Source organism: Macrotis lagotis, chromosome X, assembly GCF_037893015.1.
Source record: "Macrotis lagotis isolate mMagLag1 chromosome X, bilby.v1.9.chrom.fasta, whole genome shotgun sequence".
NCBI lineage: Eukaryota > Metazoa > Chordata > Mammalia > Peramelemorphia > Peramelidae > Macrotis > Macrotis lagotis.
The window spans coordinates 297,005,350-297,018,962 of NC_133666.1; the positions used below are offsets into that span (position 1 = coordinate 297,005,350).

The window sequence follows — 13,613 nt, forward strand, 5'->3', positions numbered from 1 at the left end:
GAGAATAAGGAGAAGGAGGAAGAGAAAAAGTAGGATGATATAGGTGAAGAGGGAGACAACCGGATAAAATCAGGTTAGAAAAAGTATTTTTTTTATTAAATATTTTATTTGTTTTTCCAACTAAATGCAATGGTAGTTTTTAACCAATCATTTCTTTACAAGGTTTTGAGTTTAACAATTTTTTTCCTCCCACCCCTGACAAGTTAAGTTTGTTTAACAGAAAGATTAAACTTATCCTGGATATAAAATGAGTTGTCATAACAAAAAGAGATATCATTAGGCATATACAATTAGAACCCTGATAATCACTAATCAGTAGTCCTTCAAGTAGGACAGACTGACCTCAGGGTGGGTTCCAGTTCTGAGATTCTATGATAAGTTGAAGGAAGCTCAGATTTCCTTGGGAGATTCCTAACCTGATCCAGATCACTGAAGGCATGGACTGTGCCACTTTTGTCTTTTATTTTCAGTGCCAAGTACAGAGCCAGAATAAAGTAGTTAATTAATAACTTTGTTGATAGATCAGTGTTGATGTTTATTTCAGACTTTAGATATTTCATATTTTTAATTCAAAATGTTATTGGTTATAGAACATTAAAATAAAATCATAATTTTGGCAAAATTTTGTTTCCCTAAATGTAGCCTCAGAAGAACAATCGAAATAATCTACTGAACCACAAATTCCTTTAGAAATTTTCAATAAGCCAAATATTTCCATTCCATTTTCTTATTCCAACTCATACAAACACACATAAGCATATATATATATATATATATATATATATATATATATATATATATATATATATATAACATACACAGAGTGAGAATAATTGATCAAACAACTTAATTACATTTGGTCATATTACTTAAAGTTTAACTTTAAGAGTTTAACAAAGGATATGGATGTAAAATGCTTCTCAATGGTATTTTTAAATTTGTGAATTAATGAAATACTTTCTTTTCAAAATATTTCTAATCTTATGAATTATCTTAAAAGAAACTCATCTATTATTTTATTTCTTCCTCAAGGATATGTTTTTTTTCTCTCAACACATTAAATTTTGATCAGTGCATATCATGGAAACAATGTAATGATTATCAATTTGCCTTCTGTTGAAAGTGGGGGTAAGGGGAGGGGGGAAATTGTAAATTTCAAAACTTTACAAAAATGTTTGGTAGAAACAACTATTCTATATATTTGGAAAACAAATATTTATATATAAAAAAAGAAATGCTGAATAAAGTTAATTTTAAAATTTAAAATTGAGAAAGAAGAGCTAGTAGTGACAGAGACAGAATTAGAATTCAAATATTATGATTTCAAATCTTTTCCATAGTTTTTGAAGTGTTCTTTTTTCTTAGACAGTTAAACACAGGAAATTCCTGAAAGACTCTTGTCACCCCCTAGGCAAGTTCAGAAAATTCCTTGAATTGAAAATATATCCCCCAAAACAAAGATAGAGAAGGCACAAGTACCTTTTATGTTCACCCTGCCTGAGTGTAGAATTTCTGAGAGAGATTTCAATGTAGCTGGATGGGGAGATAAGCTCCTATGCAAGGGTTCCATAGAAGAATACAAAGCAATACAATACAATACAATAGAAAACTATGAGCAACCATAAGGGTCACCCTAGTATGCTCCTTTAGTGCTAGATCAGTGAATTCTGTCTACAAGAGCAGTAACCAAAATCAGGTCGGAAAAAAGACTAATTGGCTCCACTGAACTATTGAAGTGTATGATGGGTTTCCCAGAGGATGCCTGGGAGTGATGTGGGTATATACACTATGCTGGGGTCTCCCTCTGTTCTTGTGCTTTTTTATATCAGGAGATATTCCCACTCCGACACAAACACACATACACACACACACAAACACACATAAACAGAATGACAATAATTGGTAATTTTAAAAGCCCAAACAACTTAATTATATTTAGTCATTATTTAAGTAAAACTTGAAAGAGTGATATTGAGATAGTACACTTTTCAATATTTTCAAATTTGAGAAACAAAAAACATTTATTTTTCAAAATATCTCTAATTTTTTGAATTATTTTCAAAGAAACACTGAATAAGATTCATAAAATGTTTGAGTTAAAAGGACCTTTAAGGATTACTTATTCTAACGCCCATTTTGCTGACATGGAAATAGGGTTCCTTTCCCTTTGCTCAAGAAGGGAAGTAGTGCAAAAGCTAAAAGATTCAAGATGTATAAAACCATGCTCATTGTTCTTACCACTCTTCTGTGCTTTCTCCTTGACTCAACTGCTCTAAGTCTCAGCAGCAGCTCAAGGAGAAGAGAATCACACTGATACTGGTAATTTGGCATGCAGCACAGAAATCAGAATGGCACACAAGATATCAGGCTTACAGGATTTCATTGTACTTTGGCCTGTTAATATCTAAAAACTGATCTTTTGTTTCTATAACATTAGAAGGATGAACTAAATGATATCCAATCTCCTTTGTTCATAGCTCTAAGATGGTAGTAGTAAAGCCAGTAGTACCGGTTTTCTATGAAAATAATTCAATGAGCATGTTGCTTACTACTCTTGCATAGAATTAAATGGAAGGCTCCTCCCTGAGTCATCTGGAGCTCATTTCACAAATGAAGAAACTGAGGATCAAAGAGGTTGTATTTGTTCAAGGCTCATATGTAGGGACTAGAAATAAGGTTTTATGGATAATGGAAGGGAATTATAGTAACAATAAGGAATCATATTCATTTTCACTATGTTGAGAGTTATGAAACCTAAGTAATAAATTAGCAGATAATGTCCTTGTCCTTCACCTACAGATAAGAGATGAAACAACCCACCCCAGTCACAAACCCCAAAATGATTGAGGAATACATTCAGACCACATTTAGAAAGTAGAGAGGCAGTTTTTGGCTGGCTAGGCATGCACAGAGTCTTCTGCAGGCTGTCAATAAGAATGTTGCAATCTGAGAATGCTGCAATCATAGCCATCTTCTGTTCATTTTATTTTATTTGGGGGTGGGGGGATAAGGTTGATATCTTTGACAGTCTATTGCTTAGGGTATTAACAAGGAATACTATATTATTAATATCACAGACACTAAAATAAAATTTACTTTTATTTTAGAAATGTGTCCTTCAAATTTAAATAAACCACAGATTTAGATAAATAAGCCTTGTAGAAGATATCTTCAAGAAGACCACATACTAGCATGTAGTTCAATGAGATTCCAGAAAAATGAAATGGTAACGAAACTTATTGGCAGATACATCAAAATTCTTTCACTCATTATTCTAAAGTACATCACAATGTTATCCTGCTATATTACTTATGGTATCCTTTTGATCTGATTTTATAAAGTTCCAAATTAACTGGAAAGTAAAAGTAATGCTGTTCCTTGTCTTTTAAGAACAGTATTTATTTCCCTTATAACAATGAACACCTATTTGTCATGCAGATGAAAAGTCCTTGAGAGTAGAAGCATTTTGTACAACTGGGTTCTGAGTCAGAGTATGTGTGCTGTATTCAATCTCAAGGGCATAGAAATCTAAGCAATTTTCTTGTATTATTAATGGAAGTCACTGTATTATTAATAATATGCCTGGAACTAAAATGTAAATTATTAGAACACATTTAAATCTATGTCTACAATATTTGGGCATAACACTCATGTGTTTCTGATATTGGTTTATTGAAATACCAAGGAAAATGTCTTCAGGTATAAAAACCAGCCCATGGGAACTTAAAGATGAAAATACAAAAGTACCTTATTAAATAAATGTTTATCATTCACCAATTAGACTCGATATTATTACAGTGACATGTAAAAAATTTCCTCAACTATGAAATAAAGTATAATAATTTGGATACTAAATGATAGGTTGATTTGGTAGATTGTTAAATAAGAAACAAATGGAGTGATGAAATAGTTTAATAAGTACAGGATATTGTTTATTTGAGGCTTACCTAGGTTTTCTCTTTCTTTTCTGAGTTATTCACCTTTTGGATATATCTTTGTTCACAGAACCTTTACCACAGTTTACATAAGTACTACAAATAAGAGGTGCTAAAACTGAAGCACGTCAGTTTTAATTTTTATCATGAGCCTCAGTTATAAGGTTTGATGGAGAAAGGAAGTGACAGCTCCTGGCCAGTGTTGTTTTGGAGTTATCTACAGATTTCAATTATTCATGCAATTCCTATTTTGTGTTACCACAGAGATCAAAAGCTGTTTTTGGTAACAGGATTATGCTGATGTTCAACTGCATGACTTTTTTTTTTTTCCTGAGGGCTACTCTTACACAGTGTTTCTCAAACTATTCCTCTATAGTAGGACCCTTCAATTTAAACCAATCTTTTACATAACCTTTACAAAATTTTCTAAAAGTCAATTAATATAACATAATTAAAAAAACCAACCAACTTTGGGTGTTTCAGGATTCCCTGAAGAACAGTTTGAGAATTATTGTTATAAAATCATGTTTTTAATGGACTGGATCAGAATAAAAGGTGAGGAAAAATAATTATTATGATAATTACTATTAAAAAATAAGCATATGATTGGAAGATCTGAGAGCTCATTGTTAAAACCCTAATGCTTAGAATTGATATTACTATGTTATCTTGTCCATTTCCATGTTCAAATAAAAACGATCACAATAACCTCTAACAATTTATATAAAATATAAATAATTAAAAATAACAAGAATATTTAACTTCCTTATAATACTTCCTTCTCCTTTATACTTGAATTTTTTATTTTTAGGTTAAGGATCAAATGTATTATTTTTTGGAAAAAAGACCTGTGGAATTAAATTTGTGGGTGATTTGTTAATTATGATCAAATTCTAAATTCAGTAATATAATCAACTTAGAAATCAACTCTATTCATGAAAATACAAGCACATAAAATTTTAATGTAATTTTACATGTAGCAAAAGAAATGATTGTTACATTGTTAAAAATTTATGAAGAAAATCTTGACAGAATTATGATTTCAAATCTATAAAATTATGTTTTTTTAAAAACTGCACACACAACAATTTGTACACTTAAGTAGCATGTAAATAAGTAGGAACGTTTTCATGCATTAGTACATATTTTTCTACCTCTCTCTTATACACCTATTGTTTCCTCTGCTGGGAATATCACTCAATAAACCAGTCTCTGTTAAAATACTTATTCTTCAAAGTCAAACTAAAGAGTCAGCTGCTTCATGAAGTTTTTCTTGATCTCTCTCCTCTTTACTATTCTTACATCACATTGTGACTCTTTTACAGTATGTATCTTTTCATATATATGTACATATGCATATATTTTAATTATCTTAACTACTTTTGTATCCTTCATTAGCAGAAATATATTTTAAAAACTAAATTATATCAAAAATAATTCTAGATAACATCAAAATCAAATTTTTCCACTCAGTAATCCACAATGCTTACTTTTAATTGTGAAATTATTCTTGAGAATGAAATGGTTTATATTTAAGAATAAAAAAGTCCCACATTTGTAATTATATGAAATACTTTCAAATATATGTTATTTCTGCTTACAGTATATTTTTTATTTTCAGGTGATTGTCTAAAAGACAAGAAATAAAAATGAAATGCAACTCCCATTCCATTTTATAATCTGTCTTCAGCATATATTACAGCACATAATGCTAGTAGTTACCATTATGGAGGCGATCCTAAGCTACAAATAGAGTCAACTAAAACTACTTTTAAAAGAGCTTAAGGATTTAATGAATTATACTATTTGGGAAGATCAGTTAGATAATCTTTTTTTTCTATGTTACTACTAAATTTAGATTTAATGTGAAAAGTTTGTGATTGGAGATTGTCATTTTAGTGAAAACTTGGTTATGGACATAATAATGGGATTATACGCAGTATTCATTCAATTTTTTCTTCTGGTTTATGTCTTATCTCAGATGACCAGGGCAAAGTTTCCTTCCATCATTAGTGTTCTCTTAGGGAAAAAGTAGGGAATTATAGTGGGAAATGTTGCATTTAAATTCAGGAGACACAGGTTTCAGTTCAACCATGATATTTGCTAGCTGTTAGTCTTTGGTCAAGTCCTTAACCTCTTAAAGACTCCTTTTCCTCATCTGTAATATAACACTATTTGTAATACTACTAATCATTCAGTCTTACTGATGATGGTGGTCAGGAAATAATTTTGCCAACCTCTATATAAGTGTGAGCTATATGACTATAATACATAAATTATTCTCATTTTCTGAATTTAATATTTGTGCAACTCATTTAACATTTAGCCTATGTGGCTGGTATATTATTATTAGTTATCTATTTTAGTCTTATCTCTCTAAGTAGTTTATAAACTTTTGAGGCAAGGACCATGCTCTAACCTCAATGAATTTGTCAAATGATCTTCAAAATTATGGGCTGTCAGATTTATGTAATGGTGTAATTTTACCCACACACAATAAAGGGAAAAACATTAAAAATGTCTGTTACATATACTAATCCTAGAGACACTGATTTCCTCAATAACCCAGCAGATGTTCAATATCTAAAGTCTTAACTGACCACAAGACTTCAAATAGTCCTGTGTATGAACACACACACACACACACACACACACACACATGTTTGTGTATGTATCTCCTACTTACATTCTGTTTGCATGTTGATTTGCTCATTATTGGTCTAAGCTTTGAAAGCAAGGGCTGGATACTTTGCCTTTTTTTTTGTGCTTATGAAACTTGGTATGTACTTAAACGATATGTGACATGGAGAAAATCTATGGACTTTCAATTCCATAATAGTAGGATCTGTGTCTTGGCCAAATCTCTATTTCTTTTAAGTTTTTTTTTTTTGCAAGGCAATGGGGTTAAGTGACTTGCTCAAGGTCACACAGCTAGTAATTATTAAGTGTCTTAGGCCAGATTTGAACCCAGGTACTCCTGACTCCAGGGCCAGTGCTCTATCTACTACACCACCTAGCCGCCCCTAAACTCTCTATTTCCTACACTAGTTGTTTAATAAACATTTGTTGAATAATGGGGGAAAAATCTGAAAAATCTTTGCATTGAGAAGTTAGAAGACATATCTCCTAAGGAGAAACTCCAAAAAGATAGATATGTTACTAAAAAATGGGAAAAATCTCACATGTTCAAAAATATTTATAGGAGATCTTTTTATAATGGTAAAGTGTAAGGGAGATTGAGGGGATGTCCATCAATTGGGGAATGGCTGAATAAGTTATGGTGAATGAATGTTATAGAGTATTACCATGACAGGTTGAACTTTAGAGAAGCATGGAAACTCTTGCATAAATTGATGCTGAGTGAAGTGAGCAGAACCAAGAGAACATTGTACACTTTAACAATAACATTGTGAGATGATCAACTTTGATGGATGCAGCTCCTTTCAGCAATTCAGAGATTCAGAAAAACCCAGAGAGACCTACTATGGACAATGCCATTCACATTCAGAGAAAAAACCTATGGAGTCTGAATGCAGAGCAAAGCGTATTATATTCACTTTTTAAAAACTTCTTTTGCCTTTTTCCCTTCTTTCTCATGGTTTTTTCTTTGCCCTCAGTTATAATTCCTCTTTTACAACATGACTAATATGGAACTATGTCAAACATAAAAATACATGTACAAGTTTAACAATGGGGAAGGGAGGGCGATAAAAAATGTAGAATTCATAAATTTGCAAATAAATGAAATATTGAAAACTACCTTTGTGTGTAATTAGAAAAATAAAATAAAACTTCAAGTGAAAAAGAAAAGGCAAAAAGATATATTACTTGCTTAATTGTGTTTAGTATGATATCTAACATTATCAAATAACTCAGTCTTAATTTAAAAATTCTTTATAAATGACCATTTCCCCATTCTCTTTTAAACCTTAATTTATTTAGAGAATAGACAATCTAGAGAACATAAACTAAAAATTTACTTAAAAATTCTTGTTATAATACAACGTTGTATTCTTTGTACAAGGAACAGATCTGCTCCATTGTGACAACAAAGGAAAATTCATATACTTATATTCTAATATATCTATATAACACCCATTATGTGGAAAATCTGAAAAAAATATTTTGATACAACACAAAACTAAGTCCATGCATATACAAAGAAAAAGCTGCCATTTCTCTTTTCTTAATATTTGCCTTCTAACTTTTTTTGCTGACATAGACAAGATAGAGAATTAGATGAACTAGGATGGGTGGGCAGTCAGAAAAAAAAAGTTTGGAGAACATGTTACAGAGTCAAGGCATGAAAACTAATGATAATAAATGTACTCAAGTGATTGGATATATTTTAGTTTGGAAAGAAAACAAAATGCATAAGACTAAAATTAAATGTCAATTTTGTGAGGTTTTAAAGTTAACTTCATTAGCTTGGTATCATTTCTTCTGAAAATCATTATGTGGACATATTGTTCTCTCATAATTGGATCTAAAGACAACTTTAAAAAGCAAAATCAAGAAAAACTAATGCTGACAGATTTCCTTTTTAAATTAGGAAATTTGCTTCAAGTGGATGCATTTATGGCAATAAATATAACTAAAACACAATTATGATAGGTATAGTAAGTGTATTTAATATAAGTCCTCTTTCAATGCAAACAAAATGTTTTTGAATACAAAGTAAGACTAAATATGATGAAATTATAATACACCAGTGAAAAAAATGAAGCGGAGATTTAGAGACTACTGACAGAAGAGAATTTTTCATTTTACAAGAATATATTTAGCAAATAGTTTTAAAAGCAGACTGACACTATTTTCTCTTTGAAAAATGTTTCTAGTTCCTGAGGGATATCAAGCAGATATAGACACAGTAAACAGATATCCATCTTTTCTATTTTTTGTTTTTTAGGTTTTTGCAAGGCAAATGGGGTTAAGTAGCTTGCCCAAGGCCACACAGCTAGGTAATTATTACCTGTCTGAGACCGGATTTGAATCCAGGTAGTCCTGTCTCCAGGGCCGGTGCTTTATCCACTACACCACCTAGCTGCCCCTATCTTTTCTGTTTTTAAAATTAAAAATTTCAATTTTAAAATATGTTACATGTCATAATGCCCCAATTTCTAAGTGGCTTAGATTAATAACATAAAGTGTAAAAAACTATTACATTGTATATAATTTATTTCCCTATTTTATTAAAGATTTCTTTACCTGCAGATGGCTGGGAAACATTCTTGAAGTCCCTTCTTTTTAACTAAAGATCCTTCAAGACAGTACATTATAATGTCCATAACCTTTGGGAGAAAAAGTCACAAATTTGACATTATTTTCTAATAATTTCTTATTTTTACTAACATATTTAATTCCTAAATTTGCCACCTTTTAGTTTCAATGTTTATGATTTTAAAAAGTCCAAAATATTTTGCTCTTATGTTACATTTCTCAATCATCCTAACATTGAGAGGTCTCTTATAATAAAGTAAAATAAGTAAAAGTAACAATATCAATCAATGATATATCATTGGGGAAGCACAAAACAAATTTTCTCACTGGATGTATACAGAACTCTAAATGTTTCATTCTGCACCTTAAATTCATCCGTCTTTGCCATGGAAAGCATCAATGTCCTGTAGAATCATGGATGATCATCAAATTAATCATAATTATTATAACCTTCAAAGCTATTTACTTTTACCAAATTGTTATTGTGTAAACTGTCCTCCTGTACTAATTTCATTCACTTCAGTTTATAAAAGTTTTCAAAATTATTGGATTTGCTTATACAAGAAAACTATTAATTTTACACAACCAAAATAATTCATTTTATCTTTTATGAGTCTCTCTATACCTTGTTTGGATATGAACTTTTTTTCTACCTATAAATCTAGTAGTTAATAGTTTCTCTCTTCCCCTAATTTATGATGTTTCTTTATATTCATTTAGAATTTATTTTTGTATAAGCTGTGAAGTGCTGATCTGATTCTAAATTCTTCCATATTCTAGTTTTTCAAGTACTTTTTTGTAACCTTAGGGAAACAACAGGAAAAAAATTTCACAGCAAGTTTCTCTGGATGGATAGATAAAAAGATATAGATTTGGCATGATATGATATGATATATAAGGAATTCATTCAAATTTTTAAGGATAAGAACCATTCTCCAATTGATAAATGGTCTAGTATTAACAGATAATTCTCAAGAAGCCCAGACCAACTACTGCCATATGTACCAAATCACTACTAAAGAAATGCAAAATTAAGCAATACCAAGATTCTACCTCATGCTCATAAGAATTATTGAAAATTTACTTTGGTCTAGGTCTATAAATGATAAATAGAAATTGTCAGTTACTTTGTTTAAACTAGAAATTTAAACTATATAAAAATCTGGAAAGATAGAAAATTCAAACTATAACCACTTCTAGAAATTGATATGGCCTCTAAATATTACAAAAAGTGCTTATGCTCTTTTAGATACTAGAAGCTACAGTATTTAATCTATTGATGAAATCATGATAATACCTCAACAAGAAGATCAACAACATCTGTGGGCATTTTTTCAATAAGGATTTCAATGACTCTCAGGATCTCCCCTTTAGCTCGAGCAAGAGTTGTAGTGTGGATATTCTGTTGTGACTGGGTGTTTGCTGCTAAAGCAGTATGTCTATGTACCTATAAAAAAGATGAGATATTATTTTATTAGCCATTCTACTAATATTTCATTCAGTCTTACATTTCAATATACTAGGTTTTTGCTTATATATCAAACCTTGTGACAAAAAAAATCAGGAAAAACTAAAAACATTTAGCATAAATAGCACTTTAGGATTTGCTGAGCACTTAGCAAACATTTTATTTTCATAACAACTCTGGGAGGTAGATGCTATTATTCTTCCCATTTTACAAATGAGAAAACTGAGGTAGATGAGGGGTAAGGGATTTGCCAAGAGTGGCAAAGTAAGTGTACAAGGAACACATAATAGTTTTGGTCTTAGATCTCCCTGACTCAATATTTTCTGTGCCATCTTGCTGGTTTTGGATTAGGTAAGGAAGTATTTTAAAATTTGTCTAATAAATATTGCTAACTTCCAGACTGTACATGGGATTATATGATTTACTAAGCAATATTATTTTTTAATTCCTACAATTTATAGAGTTTAATACAGAAAGAAGTGTACAAAAACAGCTAAAAATACCAATTAGATCATCAGGCAATGCTGAATACCTTCATTTTAATAAACATTTCACAGGAGAATAATTTATTAAAAAAACTTTCCATGAACTAGTGAAATTATGATATTTACATATATACAATACACATAAATGCATTATTATTACTACTACATATATGCAATATATATATTAAGATATGCCAGAACAAACTAATACTACTCGCCAAAGAACAGATTAAGTATAAGGTGGATTTGTCTTGGATATTAGCCAGAGGTGAGGGCTTTTTAAAAGATATGCCAAATTTAATATGAACTATAAGAAAGTGTCTATTAGTACATGTTTATTAAGTCAAATATAAAATAGAATGGAATTGTGTTAAGACAGTTTAAAGTGTAATTGGCAACTCACTTCCAATAAGTACTTTAAGTCTAAAGTGCTTTGTAAACAACACCAACCCTCACAGGGTACAGAGTATTAGCACAATAGTACAAGTGCTAAGACTCCCTTTTTACAGATGAGGAAAGTGAAACTCAAAGTTTAACTGACTTTGTAACTGACTTACCTAAATGTAAAGCCAGAATTCAAATTCCATTCTTATTTCAAATCTAATGATTTTTCTACTATATCCTTTTTTTTTTTTGCAAGGCAATGGGGTTAAGTGGCTTGCCCAAGGCCACACAGCTAGGTAATTATCAAGTGTCTGAGACTGGATTTGAACCCAGGTACTCCTGACTCCAGGGCCAGTGCTCTATCCACTGCACCACTTGGCCACCCCCTACTATATACTTTTTAAAAAAAAAGTTGAATCTATCTTAATTGATGACTATTTCTTTAGGGCTTGTAGTATGGAAACCAAGAGATGCAGGACAGAAAGGTAAATCAGAGAGAAAGAAATATCGCTCTCTTCTCTAGGTTCAGGAAGACTTATCAGGTTTGGCGTCTTCAATAGTATATGGAAATTGTATAAATTCATGCCTTTTATCTGTGTTACTTCTTCAAAAATCAGGAACTTGGATTAGAATGGTCCAAAGTTTACTTTGGAGAAGGAAGAAGTACATGCTAAATAAATGGAGTCAGTACACTATAAAGAAAAGTACAGTGAAACTGCAAACAGGAAAACTGGGTTTGGGGTGTGGCTTGTAAATCATAAAGTCTCACTCTCAGTTTTCTTCTCTGTAAAACAGGTATGAGTAGGGACTATCTTTTACATTATTTTGTATTCCCAGTCCGGTAGACAGTAGGCATTTAAATGCTTATTAATTTGATTTTATATCATACCTAACTCATAGTGTGATTATGAAGAAAGCACTTTGTGAACGCCTAAGACCTTAATTATTAGTAAGAAATTAATTTAGTAATCAATGTCTTAATAATCAAAAAATAAATATTAAATGTAGATTTAACATTATAAATGATTAAAAACAAAATTAGTGGGGGGGAATATTTACCTGATGCTTTTATTTATATGTAAACAAGTTCATATCAATATTTTGTTAGCATAGATTTAAATGATTCAATCTGATTGTCACCTAAAAGGGCCTGAGTTTCTTCAAAGAGTTTTGGATAATCTTTAGAGTATCTTGAAGTTCTAATAGGATAACTAGGGGTAGTACAGTAGATAAAAATCCTGAAAGATTCATCTTCATGAGTTCAAACCTGGTCTCAGACACTTACTAGTTCTGTGACCCTGGGCAAGCCACTTAACCCTGTTTGCCTGTTTCCTCATCTGTAAAAATGACCTGGAGAAGAAAACGGCAAGTATCTTTGCCTAGAAAACCCCCAAAAGAGTCATTAATAGTTCAACATGACTGAAATGACTGAGCAACAAATGAAGTTCTATTATTATCAGGGAAGTCATTCTCAAAGCCAAGATCACTAAGATGCTACTTAACATCTCAGTACTTTGTTGAATACGGAGTTGCTTCTCTAAGATACAGAGAAGTTCCAGATCTCAATTGGTAGAGGAAGTTTCCCCATCCCAAAGAAATCAAAAATCTAATAATTCCAGTCTTATACTGTTTTCTTCATCAGACTGTGAACCTCGTGAGGGCAGTGACTGTTTTTTGCCTCTTTAGTATTTCCAGTGTAGCACAATTCTGATACACAGAAGGTGCTTAATAAATATTTAATGACTGAATACTGACTGTCCCTAACCCAGTGAGCTACTGTGTGAATGTTTAAATTCACCATTCAAAAAATATTTACTGAGTTTAATCATATAGAAAGGGCCCTGGAGGGTTAGATCTGAGTTGAGAATATGAATTCACAAGTTGGTACTCTGAGGTTATTTACTTGAAACTTAGAAATTTAACATGATTGATTCAGTAACATCATCTTAATATATGAAGGATAGCATACTACTTATGTGACAGAATAAAACCATTTTTAGTATTCTGAATCTTGCCTTGCATTCCCTTCCTCCCCTGCAAAGAACCTATCAGATTTTACTGGAAAAATCTATTTATTGTTCTTTCCTTGAACTTCAAACAGTAACATTAGCCCATTACATT

At 31.2% G+C, this 13,613-nt stretch overlaps 1 protein-coding gene across 2 annotated transcripts in view; it reads right to left on the reverse strand.

The window, feature by feature from the left end:
• The window catches only part of WDR7 (WD repeat domain 7), a 483,043-nt gene that overhangs the window by 100,306 nt on the left and 369,124 nt on the right, over positions 1-13,613 (reverse strand). For both annotated transcript variants that reach the window (XM_074208025.1, XM_074208024.1), the window contains 2 exons: positions 10,453-10,602; positions 9,144-9,226 (listed from right to left, as the gene is read on the reverse strand). In XM_074208025.1, the coding sequence (XP_074064126.1) occupies positions 9,144-9,226; positions 10,453-10,602 (233 nt within the window). The remainder of the gene's footprint in view (positions 1-9,143; positions 9,227-10,452; positions 10,603-13,613) is intronic.